This window comes from Athene cunicularia, assembly GCF_003259725.1.
Source record: "Athene cunicularia isolate RWA chromosome 9 unlocalized genomic scaffold, athCun1 chr9_part2, whole genome shotgun sequence".
Taxonomy (NCBI): Eukaryota; Metazoa; Chordata; class Aves; order Strigiformes; family Strigidae; genus Athene; species Athene cunicularia.
This window is the reverse complement of record NW_020799111.1, coordinates 232,031-253,185: the sequence shown is the minus strand read 5'-3', so window position 1 is coordinate 253,185 and position 21,155 is coordinate 232,031. Positions and strand designations below refer to the sequence as shown.

At 36.5% G+C, this 21,155-nt stretch overlaps 1 protein-coding gene across 1 annotated transcript; it reads right to left on the bottom strand.

Annotated features, from left to right (window-relative positions):
- Positions 1-321: 321 nt before the first annotated feature.
- On the bottom strand, positions 322-20,808 carry SEPT2 (septin 2). The gene is made up of 12 exons (XM_026855516.1): positions 20,761-20,808; positions 19,535-19,655; positions 16,217-16,303; positions 14,499-14,622; positions 11,730-11,864; positions 11,333-11,450; positions 9,956-10,057; positions 9,608-9,753; positions 8,927-9,010; positions 6,509-6,566; positions 4,604-4,716; positions 322-4,198 (listed from the first exon to the last, which is right to left on the bottom strand). Exons 1-11 carry the CDS (start codon positions 20,767-20,769, stop codon positions 4,612-4,614), a joined length of 1,089 nt encoding a protein of 362 aa, XP_026711317.1. The 5' UTR covers positions 20,770-20,808; the 3' UTR covers positions 322-4,198; positions 4,604-4,611.
- Positions 20,809-21,155: the final 347 nt, after the last annotated feature.

Sequence of the window (21,155 nt, the reverse complement as noted above, 5' to 3'; positions counted from 1 at the left end):
ATTAAGGTTTATCATGATTTTAATAATATTTATATAAACCACAATAATATTTTTATTATTTATTTTCAAGCCCAATCTTCCTTTTTTTCTAATGTACAATAAAAAGGTTTGAGACCACTGGCACTAATCCATGCATTCCTGAATAGAAAGCTTAATATGTTTACCCAGTTTTGTGACATATTTTACATGTCAGTTTTGACACGCTATTTCAGTCCCCATCCACAATTACCATTCTTTTTGTTTATGTGCACAGAACTAATAAATCTGGAAGTACGAAGTTCTTCAGTAATTATTTCATTGTGTAACTCTTAGTTCAATTCATTTCCAGCACTCCTTTCCAGAATTGGATTAGAATTCCATGAAAGTGATCTTCTACACCTGACAGAAAGGATGCCATTCTGAAAAAAAAAAAAAAAAAAAATTTCAATCAGTACAAACAAAAAGTCTCGCTTCAAAAAGTAGGTCTGACATATTCAGGATGCTTCCTTACCTTTTCCCTCACTATAGCCTAAAGACGAATCTTCCTTTAATGTACCGGTTCCACACGAAGCAGTTCAGATAAATGAAACATGAATATACTTTAAAACCATCTATGAAGGGTCACAACATGCACAAGTTTTACTTCTGTGGAGTGGTCTGACTGCACAATGTGTGCCCCCCAGCAATGCAAAGCAACCCAAAAGAGCAATCCAAAGTGAGCTGTCCACACCAGGGCACTCATTCCAAATTTTACATACTTCTGCAAAATCCTCTGCTATTAACAGTTGGCTCAAGAATCCAAAACCAAGGACACAGCCTGGTACTCTTAATCTGTAACAGCCATAGGGGTCATTGAAGTTATTTCACAGAGAAGATGAACCCTAAATTATTTTGGAATATCTAGAACAAAGACCAAACATCCTTTCACTCTGTCCAGAGATGAAGTGTGATTCACTGGGGAATACAACGACCCTTAACACTTAAAGCACCACCTAACAACAAGTAGCTTAATTCTTGGCTAGCATAATAATTAAGGGACATGTAAGTTTGGTGAGAGCTGCTGCAAAAGCAAGATGCCATTAGGCAGGACTTCAGCAGCTCTGGGAACACCCACAGGGAAATGCACTGTACCAATGCACTCGAGCATACAATATCAATGACCATATTTTATGCAGGTTCATCAACGTCTTCTCTTTCAACCATACCTGCATTTCTCCTTTATATTTAAAACATATCACCACAGACAAATTAATATTGACGGGGTTGATTATAATAAAGAATCATTTTAAAAAATGAGTGTATTTTAGCATTTTTATTAGTTTTGGCTAATGGCAGTACATAAAACGGAATATAACAGGTTTGTGTACCAAAAGCAAGTAATTTTTGCTACTGACTATAAAACTCTGCAAATTCAAAAGTATTTTGACTCCTAAAATAAAAACTATTACAATGCTGTAACAGAAAAAGAATTGTGGCCAGTTCAGCAAGCCACCAGACAACAGCTACCTTTTGCCTCCAAGTCTTTCCCTACCAGTAGCTAAATTTGTCTGAAACAGAATCTGAGAAAGGTAGTCTTTTCATGTCTTACCATAAACCATTAATTAGAAGACCATCACAAGAAAAGTGAAGGGGAAACAGACCTTCAGAGACATCAGGCACACCATGAATGATTGCCCCAAAGACTTGGAAGAAGCAGCAACTAGCTGTCTTAAGTAATTTAATTAAAATGGCAAGTGCCATAAACTTGTTTTTTCCTATTTAAAAAAACCCAACAAAAAACATATGAAAATATTTATCCTGCTAGAATTTGTAAATCAAAAATTATTTGCATAAGAATCAAACAGAATATTTTATCCTGAATATTTTAATAGATACATGATATTTCAAAGAATAAGACATTGCTTAAAATAATTCCACAGGTAGTGACCAAACAGCACTAAATGCATGGACAATCTGCTTTTGTTCCCACGTTAGAAAATACAGGAAAAAACTATCAAACCAACATACACAGAGAGAATTACACATACAGCCAGTCCCCCCTCTGCATACATTTTAGATTTCACAGTTTTTCTTCAAGTATGGGTCATAGTACTAATGCAGCTTACCACACCCTATTGAGCTTATGGGTGAAACATGGATGTCCCAGAGTTGCTCTCCTTGGCAGAGCAGACAGCATCTGAAGCACGCTGTATTAAAACGTTTAACAGAGACACCAGACAAATAACTTAAAAGCAAGCAAATGCTGCTTTACCAGAAAAAAAGAAACAGATTTGTGGCAACTGAAGAATAGCACAGGATTTCACAAAGTATTTGATGACTTAAGGTTATAGTGAGTTCTTTAGGTAACTTTATAACAACTGATTCACAAAAACATCAAAATATTTAGAAATAAATAAGGTGTTGTGGAGTGTTTTCTGACAATACTGCCACATTACTTTGTTTCTACGCATTCTTTGCAAAAAGCAAGGCAAGAATTTAGAAGTGCATGGTTTTCCATCTAAATTTTATGTGTAAGTATTTGACAAAATGGGACTTAACACCTCTGTGCAACTCAACATACAAAAAGGTTCTCACTTTCACTTTTGTCAAGGTTAGGAAAGGTCAAACGAGTTGTGCAAAACTTTGACAGTAATTGCTTTTGAGAAGAAAACTAGAGCTCCCTAGCAAATGCTATCGTATTTTTAGAAAGATTCAAATACACAGCAATTAATAAACAGTAATTTCAGGCAGGTAAAAATTTCAGTTGTTTAGCAGGTTTATATTTAATCTAGCCACCTAAATACCACTGGAATTACAAACTAGCTGTAGAAATCATATTAATTTTTTCAAAGAAACGCTAAAAAAAATTATAAAAATTACAGCTGCACCTGAGCTCAAAGAAGAGAAAAAAGTTGCAATTATATCTATCTATTTATTAGCTGTTCAGATAACAACATTTTGTAACAGATCAGATCAGGAAATCTGATTGCTGGCTTTATCAGAATTAGTAGAAAAACCAACTTCTTAACTTATCAGCTATCACCTATGTAGCTGTTATTACGTACTGCAAATACAATACCAGATGTGATATGCAGTAGAAGTCCAGCCAAGCTAAAAAAGTCTCCTTTACTACCAGTGTTAAGGAAAGTGACCTTGGCCTAAAAAAAAAAGTGTAACTTATCAGTCACTTTCAAAGTAATACTGCTAACTCCCTCTTGGAGCAAGACCCTAGAATAGCATTTGCATTGATCCTGTCAGGCACTTTTTTTTTTTTTTTTTTAAAAGAGAAGTGTGCTAGTATATATTTTATATTACAATTAACAGTTTGCAATGCCCTAAAAATAGTATGAAAATACTCATTAGGAATGATAGAATTTCTTATGCATTTGGATATAGGAAACTCAGATACATAGAAAACTACTCTTTGGGGTTTACCTCATTTAACAATATCAGCATTATTCAAGTGTATTTGGCTACAGTAATGCTAGAAAATAGTAGGATTGATTTGTGCTGACCCACAAGAAACTCTTAAAAATTTTCTGCATTAGAGTAAGAGATTTTAGGCAAACAATAAAGAATATATCCCTCAAAGTTAAATCTGAAGGAAATGATGCCTGTCATGTAAAATACAGTGTGCATCTTAAAGAGGTATTTCCTCTTATTTCTTTTGCTAAGACACAAGGTGTGGTTGAATTTTAATTGATACTTGCAGAGGCCAAGGAAATCATCTGCACTGAGCAGACAGAAAAAGAGCTGATGGTCTCACAGACACACACCTGTAAACACTGAAAAACCATAAAATTAACCTTGCAGGGATTCTTAGTGAGGTGACTATTACATGCCACTGAATAAGATATCACTGACAGCTGTTTATTTCTAAATGTAATATGAAATTAAAAGCAAGGAGCTAATAAGCCAGAATAAAAAAAATATTATCTAACACCATACCAACCTAGAAAAGTTTCAATGTCTATTTTGGATCCCTAATACAATGGGAAATTGAAAATAAGCTCAATATAAGAATTACTAAATGAAAACAAAATCAAATGTGTCTAATATATAAAGTACCAACTGACTACATGTTATGAAATACATATCACTAGAGTTACCACAATGCATTTCCATGATAAACTCTAAAGCAAACTCCAAGTCATGTGTTGAGCAAAAGGCATCTTTTCTGGTGTAACACTAGCATAATTCAACTCCAGAAGGTCTCCTTTAAATCAGGGTATAAAGTAATCTAAAAATAAGGCAGAAAAATAGAATTTAGTATTAGTTATCTTCTTACAGCTAGAAACCCAAAAGAACTGCACACATTTTAAAAGTTACAATGAAACAATGACTTCATCATGAGTTTGAGAATCACAGTTTTACACAACTTCAAAGATTCCTTCCATGATTCTTCCCAGCATATGGAAGACTTGGTAAAAAAAAAAAAGTATACACACATACACAACCACACTAATGTTTAGTTGGCTCCAAACCATTTCACTTCATGAACTGCAGTTAAACCTCAAAAATTAAAATTAAGATTGAAACCTATGCGAACCTATCTGGAAAACACTTTTCCAAAACTTCTTAACACCAACCACAATAATAAGTAGTTAAAAGAAAAACCCTTTAAGTGGCTATTTGAACATCTTACCAAAGACTTTACACATGGTGTCCATGAACTGCACTACTATCTCCTTCTCCACTTTGCATCTGCATCTGCATCTGCGCCTGCATTCTTGCAATCATCTCCTGCATGCGACGAAGCTGGAAAAGTAGCACAGAAGAATCCTGTAGCCTACTCACACCTCAGAATATGATTCTTTGATGCCACCACACTATTATTTATACTAAAGAGGGAATATATATCTGCATTATCTTTAACTGATAGGTAACAGTCTCAAGGTCTTCTCTTACTGCTCTTCTTCATTAAGAGGTTGGAAATTTAATGACCGAAATAAGCAGGGTTTATTACTGTAATCTGGGATGAGATTTTTAAGAATCCCTAAATCGAAGTCTCTGCTTCCTCTGAAGTTAAACGCATAAATATGATGATGCTGAAGTGATGAACAAATACTTATAGTTACTAAAGCTTATCACCAGAAGAAAAGAAGCTTGTTCATGTCCCTCAAAAATACAACTATATCTGTCACTAAAAAAAACTGTAAGGAATACTTCCCAAATCTGTTGCTACTGATGACTAGGTGGAAGCAAGTATTATTACAGGCAAACCATCCAGAGACATTAGCATTATTAAAACTTTAGAGTACTGCAACATTTAAACATGGGGTAATCGGGTAACTCAGCTACTAAGATTAATTCAGCCATGTTTCATGCACAACACTTAAATTCTACTTTAAACTCAAACTAAGCTGTTAAGCTTAACAATGAAAGGTTAAACCCGTGAAATGTTTACACTGTTCTTTCTTCATATTCCTTAAAATAAACTCTTTTCATTTTTACTGCAATTATCTTTTGGGACTTGGGTAGCCACAAAGACCACCAGTAAGGCTGAGAATCTCCTTGTGCTAGGGCAGACCAAAAAGTCCACCTAACTCAGCCTTCTCCCCAACACTGGCTATTAGCAGATGCATCGAAGAGCCTAACAGCCAGGTACACACATTCAGTTATTTCCTGACATATGCTCAAACTCTAGAAATCTGTCAGTCTGAATTTGCTCATCCATGAAATTCTACCTTTCTGTTTAGTGAGCACATTCATGGAGAGAGTAAAATTCTCAAGTCTCTCAGCATTTTTTAGTTTATCTGCATTCCTGCTATACACAAAATTCCATGCTAACGAGTTCCACAATTTATAGACTATCTTAAAATATCTTTTTTATTTGAAACCAGACACCTATTAATCTCATTTAAGTGTGACCTGTTTCTTGTATAGTAGATTCCCATTCATTCTGCCATCTGTGATTATGTAAACCCCTTACTATACCCTTCCCCTCTGTCATCTACTTCTGAAGAACATTAACCTCATCTTCCCTTCTACAGGACCTGCTTCAGATCTCTACTTCAGTCTCCTTGCCCACGTTTTACTATTCAGTGTCCTTTTTCTAGTCCTGCCTATATCCTAGTTGGGTTAGGAGGACAATGAAAACAGCATTAGAGCTATGCATTATGGATTTATCGTAGTGGCAGAATGAGAATTTCTGTTTAGGTCTTTATTCCTGACAATTCCTAACACTGTTTCCCCCTTTGCTGCAGAGCTGAACAGACTTTTTCCCAGTCTGTAATTGCTAACTTTAGAACCTTTACTCATGAGACAATGGCTCTCCTTCCCCAAAAGATGTGCATTACATCCACTGCTGATCAGTACAATGGAATCAGGCAATTACCAGATTCCATTCGTTCCAATAAATCAGTATACTGAGGCTTTCCTACACCTCTTCACATTCTGTTTTGTTACTGAACCTTGAATAACACTTCATATTAACAAATTCTGTCTTTTCCTTTACAAATTACCAAGATCATAAAAAAATCATTTGACCTAAAGTAGCGATACAAGAATAAAAATTCCCCCATCACAAGAGTAAGCTCTGTCATCTTACTTCAGCTTCTTTTTCCAGCAGAATCTGGTCTTTATTTACTTCTTCATCTTCTATTTTCCTAAAATAAGATGTATACTGTTTAAAAATGTGTGCACATTCCCGATTTTGAACTTCTACAGAATGCTTTGTTGTGAGAAAAATCAAGGCTCTTAAAACATGTCAGTTTTATAATACAAACAAAATTCATTGAACCACGTTCCCCACACAGCTGCATTTTATGCTTTTAAGTTACTGTAAAGACATCCATTTATCCTTTACTCCTTCATAAAGTTATCTCCAGAACAAATAAATTTCAAAACCAATTCTAGCTATGACTTTAAAACATGAGAGGTATTTGCATGTAGGTATCAATAAAAACTGTTTCTGAACAGTATTCAAGTGTAGCAGTTTACCTGAGCATAACATTATCTTAACTGATTGCAATTTGAGTACCACATAGATACATCAAATTCAGAAATACTGCAAAGACATACTCAATTCTACTTTTTCAATGGTGCAATAAATCAATATAACTAAATCAAAATATAAGTTCAAGGTAATGCTGGACAAGGAGTTAACAAAAATATGGAAACAACATGTAAAATAACTTATGCTCTAAGAAATTCTGTACCTGGAAACCTGGTTACCTCCAGGCAGAACCTTCCTTTGATGCAGCTCTACTCCATCTCTAACTTCATAAACCATGTTTGATACCAAACATCTAAAAGGCTCATAACCAAAATTGTAAGAGTAACACAATTGCTGTACATGTCTGGAATCCTTCCAGTTGGAGGAATCCTTTATCTTCTGCTCCACTTAATGGCTCTGAAGTTTGCTTATTTTTCTAGTACAGTCACCTTTTTTTTTTTTTTTGCAAGTCCCAAAGACTTCTTTTGTATAACATGTTATAGTACAAACATTGATTACTCCTGTTAAAATTAAGCAAATGCTTTCAATCAGTATCTCGGCAAACTCTTGCTTAACTGGGATTTCCCAGTTTTACACTGAGAAAACAAATATAAGAATATTTTAATGTACTATGTTTTCAAGATTACTGACCACTTTGGTAATAGATTTCTCCTATCCCATGTTGCAATTGGGAAGATTTACTAACAGATCTAATCATACAAGTGCTATCAAAAATGCAAAGTGAACAAACTGATGCTTGTTAAAAGGATAATGGAGAAATAGATTGTCAAACATTAGTGAATAGAGTCAACAGGCACTAATTGCCAGGCACTGGCAGAGGGGTAGGTGCAAGTTTGAAATAACTTCACACACAAACTACCCTCACTTACAGTAAATTTAACTACATTCTAGCACCACTTCAGAAATGTGAAAACAAAGATAGATGGGCCACTTAACTCGACAAGATACAAAAGCATGGTTTGGTTTCCGAGAAAGATATGTCAACTGAACAGCAACCTAACTGTCACAGGTCCTTGGCAGAGGCAACTTTAAATCTTTTAAAAATTGGTAAACACTCTTTTGACTCTGGATGACATCAGGTTACATTACTTCTAAGACCTCTGTATGTAACTGTTGGGTAACAGGCACCAGAACTTGACAGAAAATATTTTTGTTTAGCTTGAACTTCAGAAGACAGGACTTAAAAGTCAGGGGAGAAGAGCATGTCATCTTGCCTAAAGCAAAACTGGACTTGTAGGCCAATGCCACATGCAGAGACAAACTCTATCCTGAAAACTGACTAGGCATGTAACAAAACCTATGTTGACAGCATGATGTAAAAAGCTTTGAAAAATATATCAAACCCACTGAAATGGGCAGTTATTAAACTCCTTAGTGATTAAAATAAGAGAAGCAACTTAAAAATCAAAACCATGAAACTCTCAGTTTTCAACAAGAACTTAGAAACTCAACTTTACAAAATCCTGCTGTTTTAGTTAAAAATGAGGTGTACTGTCTGTCTCTTACTAGGAAAGTTGTGCCCTGCCTACCATAGCTCAAAATACGGTTGAAAGACATTAACCTGTGACTGCTATGTCAATAAAGTTATTTATTTATACCATGTTTAATAAAGCACTGCAGAAGGACTTGTTTCTCTTTTTAAAGACACAGTCCAAATATTCCAGTAGTTAATTCTGAAAATCTCCCTTTTTTAACATAACAGCACTGACCTAATTAGCAGATTTCTTAAGACAACATTTATCATAGACATCTGCCCTACTTAACTCAAACATCCTAATCCACTGTGTTCAAGCCTTAAAACAAAGCAGAGATCTAACTATACCCTTTTAATGGCACAACTGTCTCTTCAGATTTACATAATACTTTGTCTTACACTCAGTGTAAGCTGGTGAACTTGGTGCTGACTGGAGCTATAGTGCTGTCCATGATCTACCAAATCCTAGCAGTGAAATGGTAAGAGAGAGACCAAAAAAATAAATTCAGAAGAGGAAGAAACCATAAGATGACAACCTGCCACCTCGTTTGAGCCTCTCAGAGCGGAAGTTCTCATAGTGAAGATCCTGGGTCACCTCTTGAAGATCCTGCATATGGGTGCTGGAGGAAGAAAAATAATTAAAAGATAAAATACACCTGTGTCACATCACATTGACCAATACACATTGTACACCCATTTAACATGCTAATTTAAAAGCAAATTTAAGTTAAGTCGGTGCAATAAAACCCTGAGGCAGCCCTGACATAAGCTGTTCTCCTGGGTGACGTGTTTGATAAAGCGCTGCTGGGCAGAAGCAGAGTAGCAAAGCCCGAAAAAAAAAAAAAATCAACCTGTGGACCTTTGAGTCCTGTGCAGATAGATATCTACCTATAGATATATTTAAACAAGCACAAGGTGTGAAGCAACCCATTTATGTTTTTGGGGGATCAATAGTAATACAACAGGGTGTTCAACAAAAAAAATTGGATTATTTTCACAGAATCACCAAGTAACTCAGATTGGAAAGAACCAACTGGGCCTATGTGGTCCAATCCCCACTTAGGCTAGCTGGGTCAAGGTTGCTCACAGCCTTCTCCAGACAAATTCTGAATATCTCCAAGAATTCCACAACTGCTCCAAACCCCCATTACAGTGTTTGAGTATCTTCCCATTGATTTTTTTTTAATCTACCATTTAATTGAAATTTTCTAACTTACATTAACATGGTCCTCAGCTTCAGGAAGTCATTATGTTCCGTATTCTCCACTTCAACTACACCCCACGGGTAGAGTCGACCTCTAACTTTTTTACCTTTGGCTTCAATGAGCTGATTGGATCCCACTACACAAAATGGAATGCTGGCCTGAAAGCCAGAAATGCAAAAATTACTAATAATGAACCAGAACACACAACTCCAAGAACAACTCTTGTTCTGCTTAGCACTGCACATTATAGTAATGAGTTCATAATGCTTTTCATTTGCAGGTGTTAAAAAAAAAAATAAGTAATTGTTACCACCACCTTCCAGATAGGGAAGCCTGGGCAACCTATGAAGCCAGTCATACCTTCAGGAGTCTGGTCTGCTCCTTAAAATCTTCATCCTCATCTGATTCAGCATCAGGCAAATGATAAATCTTGATGCCATGCTCTTCTATTTCATCCAGAATCTGAGATTTATAATATAAGCAGTTGAGGTAATACATACGTAAAGTTAACACTTTTAAATCTTAAGGTAAAATTAGCCTTACTGTGTCAAATTACTTGGCAAGTATTTGTTTTTAAACACCATATTTCTTCATGATATTCAACAACTACTTGCCACAGACTTTGAGACAAACAACAGTGTTCAAATAAACACTGTCCTTTGTGGATTACACTTAAGAAATTGAGCTTCTTTAAACCTTTGCAATTGTTTTTTTTTTAAATTATAAAGCATTGACTCAGAAGTCATAATTGCTTTGAACAGCTTAAAACACCCTGCTCTTGCCTCTAAATTACTATTTGGGGGGTAGGGGTGGGAGTGTTTAAAAACCTAACTGAACTGCAGACACAAGAAATAGTTTTTACTGTCTCCATGACTGCTAAGAATGGCATCTGCAGCTGGAATCCAATTTGCCATAAACCCAAATTTTACTCTTAAAAAAACCCAAACCCCACCCTTATTTAGGTATTGTGCTAGAATTCTGCCTATTTCAAACTAAAGTATACTTCTCTGGTTTTATTGCAAGCTAGGTAAGATAACTATAAGGATTTTCAGAATAACAAGAAATCATGAAGTTTTAAATATAACAGCTAAGACTGGATCAAGTGCGCCTTCTGGCAAGTTAATTCTAACACTTCTTTCTAAATTTCATAGTTATTATTAACTCATGATGGTTTGTTGCATTTTCCCCCCACCCTCAACAAATACAGCATCAAGTCCCGGAAGACTGAATGTGTTAAGGGGTCTTGCCAAAGGAAGAAAGTGGTGAAATGTATTAGAATAGGGTGACATAGGGGAAGTAAAACAACCCCAAAATCAGAAAAATCTCTGAAAATCCTATTTTTCAATCATCAGAAATATGACTGGGTAAAAAAATATATGCACATTATGGATGCTGATACAGACGTCAGTGCTTTGGGAGTGATTAAACAGGTAAGGGAGCAATTACCACTAACAAGTGCATGTAAATATTTTTCCAAAGTTTCAAAATTGACTTGTAATTGTAAATGCAGCCAATCTGCCATTTAAAAGAAAAAATTTTAAGGACAATTTCTCAGTGAAATACATAATAAAAGTATTTACAAGATATCAAACTACATATTAAATGAGGTTAGATTGTGCACAAGACTATATTTTTCTTGACTAGGAAAGAGTAAGGTTGAACAAGCATGTCCCTTTATTCAGCAACCATGCTGCTATAATCAAAATGCAACATTTTTTGGCAAGCTAGAATACTTACCCTTTTCTTTAGTCTTTCTCGCTCTTTCAGAGAAAGCGTATCAGCTTTTGCAATCACTGGTACAATATTTACTTTGTTGTGTATGGCCTTCATAAACTCAACATCCAGAGGCTTAAGGCTAAAATTATAATATGAAAAATTTTAGATCCAAATTACCAAAAATCTTAAGGCTAAGATTAAAATATGCAAAAAAGCTTAACTTATTTTCAATCTAAATTACCGTTTTCACACCAATAGAGATCGCTCTCTTTACACAAAGAACGCACTCAATTAATTTCAGGTGTTCTAGTACTTCCTTAAAAATGACAATCTGACTCTGAAAGTTTAAGACAACAGGCACAAACCAACTCCTCAAAGTAAAATAATTTAAAAAATAAAATGACAGAGAAACACCTACCCATGACCAAACGGTGAAATGAAATAGAAGCAGCAATGAACCCGGTTATCTATGATATGCCTTCTGTTCAAACCACTCTCATCATGCAGATATCGCTCAAACTGCTCATCAATGTAAGAGATTATGGTCTTAAAACTGTAAATCAAATACAGATTCAAGAAATCGTGCTCATTCTCAAATGGTCAATAATTTTAGTGATGTTTCAAAGGTAATATTAAAATATCAAGACATCCTGCTGATGAACTAAAATTAATTTACTGATGCTGTAAGACTGTAAGAGTAGAAGAGCACAGATCTTAAACTTTTAATCAAATTCTAGAATAACAAGCTACTACGCATATTTATTTTATCTTTATGTATATATAAAAACCACATGTATAACACACAACTTCTACAGCAAATTTCTCTTGGGGTAGTATTTATATTTTGACTAGTATTGATCACACATGCTCAAGATAATCTAAGCTTTTTGTTCCAAATTGATTTAAAATCATAGAATGGTTTTGGTTGGAAGTTACCTTTAAAGTTCACCTAGTTCAACCCCCCTATCATAGGCAGGGACATCCTTCAGTAGGTCATCTTGCTCAGAGCCCCATCCAACCTGACCACGAGCACTCACAGTGATGGGGCGTCCACAACTTCTCTGGGAAACCTGTTCTCACCACCTGTAAAAAACTTCTTCCTCATGTCCAACCTCAATCTACCCTCTTTCAGTTTAAAACCATTGCCCCTTGCCCTGTCACTACAGGCCCTGGTAATAATTCTCTCAATCCATATAAGGAGCTTATGGGAAAGATGGAGAGAAAGGCCTTAGTAAGGTCTCCCTGGAACCTTCTATGCTCTAGGCTGAACAACTCCAACTCTCTCAGCCTTTCTTCACTGTGGTTCCAGCCCTGGGATCATTTTTGTGGCCTTCCTCTGGACTCACTCTGACATGTCCATGTCTGTCTTGTGCTGGGGCCCCAGAGCTGGATGAAGGTCTCACAAGAGCAGTGTAGAGGAGAAGAATCATCTCCCTCCACCTGCTGGCCACACTCCTTTTGATGCACCCAAGATACAAATGGCTTTCAGGGATGTAAGTGCACACTGACAGCTTATGTCCAATTTCTCATCCACCAGTATCCTCACAATCTTCTCCACAGGGCTGCTCTCAACCCATTCATCTCCCAGTCTGTATCAATACTGATGAATTCCCTAACCCATGCGCAGGACCTCGTGGTTGGCCTTGCTGAACTTCATGAGGTCTGCACGGGCCCACTCCTCCAGCCCATCCAGGTCCCTCTGGATGGCACATCCCTTCCCTCTAGTGAATCAGCTGCACCACACAGCTTAGTGTCATCTGCAAACTTGCTGGGAGGGCACTCAATCCCACTATGTCATTGATGAAGATAATAAATAGTATTGGTCCCACTACAAACCCTTTAATGACACCCCTCATTACTGGTTTCCATTCGGTCTTTGAGCCACTGACTGTAACTCTTTGAACATGGCCATCCAGCCAATTCCTTATCCATCTGTCTATCAAACCCTTCTCTCTCCAATTTCCAGAGAAGAATGTTATGGGGGACCATATGATAAGCCTTACAGAAGTCCAGGTAGATGACATCAGTAGCTCTTCCTTTATCCACTCCATCATAGACAGCCACCAGATTAGTCAGGCATGATTTTTGCTTGATGAAGCCATATTTGGACTTATCTCATCACTTCCCAGTCTTCTATGTTTCATCATAACTTCCAGGAGGATCTGTTCCATGATCTTACCAGACAGTGAAGTGAGGCTGACTGGTCAGTAGTTCCTAGGGTCCTCCTTTTTAAAAACAGGCATGATGTTTCCCTTTCTCCAGTCACTGGGGCCTTTGACTGCCATGACTTTTGAAATATGATGGAGAGTGGCTAGGCAACTACATCTGCCAAAGATGACCAGACGAGATGGGATGCACCTTATCAGATCCCATGGACTTATGTATGTTCAAGTTTCTCAGGTGGTCTTGAGCCTGATCTTCAGTTATACCAGAAGAGACTTCCATTTCCCCAGTCCCTGACTTGAGGTTCAGGGGCTTGAGAGATGTGGGAAGAGGGATTACCATTGAAAACTGGCTGCCACTCATCTCCAGATTATTTCTCAGTAATTAATGTAAATTTCTCAAAAAACCCAACAAAAAAGATGATGAAAATGCACTTAAAAACAAAGCACAGAATCTGAGAATACTCAAATGTAGACAAGATCTAAAGGTAGATTTTTTACTTGCGTTAAAGATTAATTACTTCCTCAGAGTATTGTTGAATTTCTTGTGTCCCAGTGGTTCCATTGTTTTCTGACTCTAAAAAGTCAGGATCACTGTTCACTTAAAGCTGTTCCCAACTTAAAAAGGTTAACTAAGAAAAAAAAAAAATCAAAATATTTATTGCCTCAAAACTTACTTCAAGTTGTGCAGAAGTTACTGATGCCTCTTTACATGTACCTGAATGAACTTATAACACTTAAATTAAGCTTCCTCAAAAATAGAAAACATGCCCATCTCTCCAAAAATCAGACCTCAAATTCAGCATTTCACATAACACACCAAAAAAAAGGAATGACTTAACAGTATAATTGAAATGGAAGTGTTTAAAAGAGCTAGGGTTGCCACTTGGGCCATCCTATTTCGAACTGCATATTGTTATTAATATAACCCCACTTCAGTCACTTATTCCCCCACCACCCCCAGAACAAATATGAAATGGATGTCAGCCTTCATACATTGATCAATATATACTCTGTGTACGTACCAGTCTCGACAGTTGATAGCATCCCCGTACCCTGGTGTATCTACAACCGTCAGACGTAGTTTCACACCTCTCTCTTCAATTTCAACTGTCGAGGCTTCGATCTGCACAGTGCGTTCAATCTTCTCTAAAAGACAGTAAACTTGATCTTTCAGAATAGAATTTATAAGACTACGTCATTTTGAGATAAACTCAAAAAATTGGCAGACGCAACAATACAAATATTATTCCATGGATTACAAATATTATTCCATGGATTACAAATATTATTCCATGGATTACCTTCTGAAGTCTGATAACAGCAATACTCAGTACTTAAATTCTTCAGATTTTGTTAGAAGAATGTATGAGATTTCATACTGTTCTTAAATATAATGTAGAAACTAAGGCAAAATGGAGTGAGAAGAAACTGTAGGCAATAGGCAGTTTGGAGAACAATACTGAATTTAAGTACTGGATTTTTTCCCAACGTTGAAAGTGATAAGTAATCATCAGCGAACGTGATAAAGCAAGTAATTCAACAAGTAGCTAACTATCTTCTTACAATATTCTCTTTCACTGGATTATTGTATGCCTTGGTTAACAGAATAAAAAAGGGACAAGGGACCGAAGGGACTGGATTGAAAGCAGGCCTGTGGAGGAGGACTTGAGGATATTAGTGGATGGAAAACTGACTGTGAGCCAGCAATGTGTGCTCACAGCCCAGAAAGCCAACCGTGTCCTGGGCTGCATCCAGAGCAGTGTGGGCAGCAGGGTGAGGGGGTGATTCTCGCCCTCTGCTCTGCTCTTGTGAGATCCCCCCTGCAGTGTCGTGTCCAGCTCTGGGGACACCAACAGCAGAAGGACACGGACCTGCTTGAGCGAGGCCAGAGGAGACCACAAAGATGATCAGGGGCTGGAGCACCCCCCTGTGAGGACAGGCTGAGAGAGTTGGGGGGTTCAGCTGGAGAAGAGAAGGCTCTGGGGAGACCTTAGAGCGGCCTCCCAGGAGTGAAAGGGGCTACAGGAAAGTGTGGAGGGACTCTTTATCAGGAGGTGTGGGGATAGGACGAGGGGTAACAGTTTTAAACTGAAAGAGGGGAGATTTATACTAGATATAAGGAAGAAGTTCTCTTCTGTGAGTGTGGTGACACTGGCACAGGTTGCCCAGAGAAGCTGTGGCTGCCTCCTCCCTGGCACGGTTCAAGGCCAGGTTGGACGGGGCTTTGGGCAACCTGGGCTGGTGGAAGGTGGCCCTGTCCAGGGCAGGGGGGTGGGAACTAGATGAGCTTTAAGGCCCCTTCCAACCCAAACCACTCTATGAGTCTATGAAGAAAAGAAGGTGAAGTTCACATTCACTAAATATCAAATCAAAGGAATCAAGTTGCAAGTCCAAGCAGGCATAAACAATGCATACATTTAGAATTGCAACAGATTAAATATTAAAGAAAGTTGTTGACTGTTTTGGTTGAGTATTTATCTTACTGTGACACAATGACATTTTTTTAAGCAAAAGTAGGGATCAAGTTTCTAGTTGCCAATATGAATACACCTAAGGACTAAACAGAGAGCCTACAACATCCTGGGTACAGAGGGAACCAACTCTAGCAAATCATTCAAGTATAAGGATATACATTAGAAATCATTAAAGCTAGAAGTGGCTGTTACTGAAATCCAAAGATAAAAGCATTCAACTCCAAAAATCAATGAGAACAGAGAAACTAGAACAAAAGTGTGTTTACCAGCAGCTCCTGGGATTATCCTTTCTGGGTAGAGATCTGTCAAGAAGAGGCTGTTTATTAATGTAGACTTCCCCAATCCAGATTCACCTGTAATTCAATATAAATTCAACATATTTACAGAAAATTTCAACTGTACTGACACTATCATCTGACTATGCTTTTTTCCACATATAACGTGAATCTTTTACTTTAAAAATTTACATCTTATAATTTTATGTTAGAAAAGTCTGCACAAAAAGGTTGAATAACAATTTTTACATCTCAGCTTTGTAATACACTTTCGCAGAGTTTTTACTGATGATCTGTAATTAAATCTGCTAGTCAGGTGGAGTTTTGATCAATTTAGACTTCAAATTTCCCATTTTGTGTCTCCTGATTTTTTAAGGCATACTTTTCTGCTATCCCTCTAGAATGTGGAAGATCAAACACAGTGAGAAGCCAGTGAGAATCCTGCCTAGGCTATATAATCATTTTAAACAACAAAAAAGGCATTGCTAAACTTCTGCATAGACAACCATCATTAAGTGTGATTTATTTCTGCTTTTTATGCTAATATGGCAAACAAGAACTCAAGGAAAGAGGAACATGACACACCCACTGAACATACACACAGAGCATTTTTTTCACTGATGAAACTGGGGGTACAAACTGTACCATAAATACGGGGGTTTTGTTCTAGCGTTACTGAGCTATGAGGAAAGTTCAAAAGCCAACTAATTAGCTGAAAATTAAGATCTTAATTGGAATAAATGTTCACGGCATAAAAAAAGACCAGGAACTCAAAGTGCTCAGTACTTGAATTCACTGAACAAATCCTTTTCTAGAATTTTGGGTTTTATTTCAGGTGTTGATAGAACTAATTAAAAAAATTAGACATTAAAAATGATGGGCCACATGATCCCTCTGAGTAACACAGGCTATTCTGCAATAGGAGTCTGACAGAAATATCTGAACAAAAAAAAGAGATGGAATTAGTTTTTAAATAAAGATCTGACTAGGACCTGCCAGTTTTTAACGTCTTATAGAATGCATCTCTCAAGATAGAGTTTTATCAGTGCAAGCCTTCACCAGTGAGAGACATGCAGCCAGAGAAACTCAACAGTCACATGGCATCACTCTAGCAAAACAAAAAAAAGTATGGTTTTAACCAGTAGCACGTTCCATACTTTCAGTCTGGGTAAATATTACATGTAAACCAAATCAGTTTTCATAGTCACTATTAAGGATTAATGAAAAGAGTAATTATTCTAACTACTAGCCACAGCTGAGTTTAGTGACTCTCAAATGAAAGAACTATTTAGATGAAGTCATAGCTAAATAATGAGAATGAACGTGAAATTTGTTAATAAATACAAGTGGTTAGGATTTCTTTGGAAGCAACACAGTCAAGCAGAGAAACTGTTATAAACTCTAGCTCATATTTTTCACAAGCCGCAATAAACAATAGCAGAAAAAAACAGTGCAAAGAAGAATAATTATTGATTAGGACTGTCAATGCAGATAGCTTTTAAAGAAACATTTTCATGACCAGAAATTAAGCAGCATGGCAACTTAATGAAGAATAATAGTTCAATACAGGCATTGTGGTATAGCCCACAAGAAAACATACTTAAACCCCATGCATATTTCAAGAGAAAGAATTCACATTCCAAACTGATGAGATAATAATTTAAAGCACAGTTTATTTTATCTTACATAGGCTGCCTCCCTCTGCTAGTTTATCTTAAAATATCACTCCAAATTTTCAATGAAATTACTTTTCTCCAAGTTCTCTTCCTGTAGTTTTAATTTATCTCTTAGAATACTGGCAGGTGACAACTGTAAAGTTAAATTTTACTCTGAGACATGGGTGAGGTTAATTGCCTTTCTGTTACTCTGACACCATGTCATTTCCCCCCTATTTTCTATTTTACAAGAAGCTAGAAACAACTTAGTCTTTACATAGCTTTCTGCCAGAACTGTTTCACATAGCACTATTTGCAATTAATCTCAAAGACATCTGGAAATTAAGTTTAGCTGCAGCAGAGAAAGCACATCTTTTGTTTCTCAGGACTGTTTGATTTTTAGGATCACCAAACAGTAAATTCTTAAGAGTTACAGTAGATAACATAATGTGAAACATCTGCTTTTGGTTTGCCTTTACCCTTAGATTTTATAGGATATCTATTATGATATTATCCTAAAGAAATCCAGTGAAAGATACACTAAACAACTATGATAAAATTCTCAGAAGACAAAAATAAGGGTCAACTCTGTCCAGCACTGAACTGTAAGACAGAAACAGGATAAAAGCAATGCTAGGGCTGTCATTTGGCAAAACTAATGAAAGGTTTGAGGATAGACTCTGTAACTACTGGAATTCAAAACAATTAAGAACTTAAACACCTTCTATCACATACTGCCTCACCTCTCCTGCTCATTTCCATTGTGATCTCTCTTGGACAAATCTAAAACGTAAATGGGATTTACTTCTTGTGACGCCAGGAAATAAACATTCTATTAGGGTACTTCTTACAAAAGCCTATTTTAAAACTGTGAATTACAGAGTTCAAACACCAAAACTCAGAAGTTAGAGCTCCCAAGCAGTATGACCAGGAGAGATATAGAAGACATCCAAGCTTGATATTGGAGCCTACTTAATTTGCAAAAATAACACGGACTTTTCAGAAGATCAAGGTATTTCTGCAGACACAGCAGATTTTTCTTTCCATTCCAGATACCAACACAGATTTTCAATGAAATATCAAATAGAATTAAACTTTAAATTATAACTGCTAATAGAAAATCAAGATCAATTTAAAAAGTAACAACTCACATCAAAACCAACTAATCCAATTATCATTCTTCTCTTACAGGAGTATTTAGAAGGAGTGGAAAGACCAGAGTTCAGATTCTTTTGAACTACAGAAGCATAAAGAACATTTAGTAGAATAGGCTCCTTAATACTGTTCTCTTAATCAAGACATGAAAGCAAACAAAGATTGTATTCAAATGCAAAAAGAGCTTAAAACTGTATTTTAAATGGAATGATGGAATCCTGTAAGACAGAGGAGAAGGAAGGAAGTAATGATCACAGGAGTGCACAACAGAATTTCTTCACTTCACCCACAAACTTATTAATGTATTCAAACATGATTTGTAGTGTGGAAAACAACTGCTGCATGAATTAATAAAGTGTAAAAGAAAGTTAAATGCTACAGTACAGAAGTGCTTTCTGATGCAAGCTGAAGCCTTACAATAGTGGAAGTAACAATTTTAATTGCAAATTCCCTGTGAGCTAGTACCAATTTTGAGAAAGACTACAAAACATTTCCTTACCAACCACCATCAGAGTAAATTCAAACCCCTTTTTCACAGACTTCCGGTGGACCTGATTGGGAAGGTTTGCAAATCCAACATAGCCAGGGGTTTCTGGATTGGTAAACTGAGCAGGCTGTTGCTAAAAATAAAACCAAATAAGACAACGATAAGCAACCACTTGAGACATACTTGTTTGTATAACTGTTTTCTTCAGTTATTTCAAGTGGTTTGAAGCTACATGACATACAGAGAGAAAAGTACACAGGTGTTCCTACTACTCAACAGTTTCACAATGCAGAACAGAACTGCATTCACCTAGAGTTAAAAAAAAAGGTTCATTTATTCATCTATCCAGCCAATATCACCTTAAGTAAATCACAAACAAACCCCCAAAAATGTATTTATTGAATTATGAAGTGCATTCACTAATCACATGCTTTTTAAACAGTATCTTCACAAACATTTAAAATAAAAAAGCTTGTGTCCCATGTTTACGGACTTAAATAAAAAGGTGACCATTTCTAATCTGGTTTTAGTACATCCAAGTGAAAACCCTGAACCACTAGTGAAATGATAGCCATCTGCTGGATATCCTCTTTAGAGATCTCTTTTAAAGACAAATCACGAGAATGATTTCCACAACAGTGTTGCAAGTGCTCACTACCATAAACATTGCAGAGAAATCTTTAGAACTATTAGTTTCCCTCTTCAAACGCATTACTCAAGTACCCTTTATCATTTATTTCACTCCAATAAGCTAACATGGATGTTTTACCCATTATACCAAATGCAGGGGACCAAGAATTAGATGAATCCCGACATTTCAGTAATATCTTAAGTTTTGTTTATGAAGCATTTTACTGAAGATCAGTTGACACTATTAGTAAATGAAGAAATTAGATCTAAGAACATCCTTTTTTTAAATGATTCCTGCTCAAAACACAGTAGCAGAAGTCTCAGTGAAAATGCACCAGGAAGCTTGTATGCAACTCCATAACCAAAATTAAGTCCTTCGAAAGAGTATTAGTTAACTGCAGAGGTTTGTGCTCGTAAGAAACTAATATATCTTTTACATCACTCAATCTTTCAATATGAATTCTCTCTTACTTATTACCCATAAATTTAGCACACACATTGTCATCAAACACAATTAAAGTTACACATTCTACCCTTGCAGATTAATACTTAAAACCAAAATATCTGTTTCACATTGTTACACTGGAAGACAGAAATGCCATTCTTACCTTGGACATTTTTATGGAAGGTAAGGAACAAATCTGGAAAAATAATAAATGTTCATCAGTTTATTAAAAATCATATGAGGAAAAAAAACAAACACATCACCCCCCAACAATCTAATATCCACCGTTGCACATAAAAAAGGCTCATTCTTGACTGAATGTTCAGAGTTTGAAACAGTGACAAGTGCTTCACAGAGTACAAGTATTTGACTCTTCAGAATTAACAAGGGCAGAATTTTCAGCAACCATTGTTCCTATTAACATCACAGGGCAGTACATTTAAGCAACGTGAATGCAGGGTGCAAAGGCACCAGATGTATGACAAAACATTTTGATGTCTGAAAAAGTCCACATCCTTTCCGGAAGCTAACCAAACCAAACACGCTGCCTAGACATCT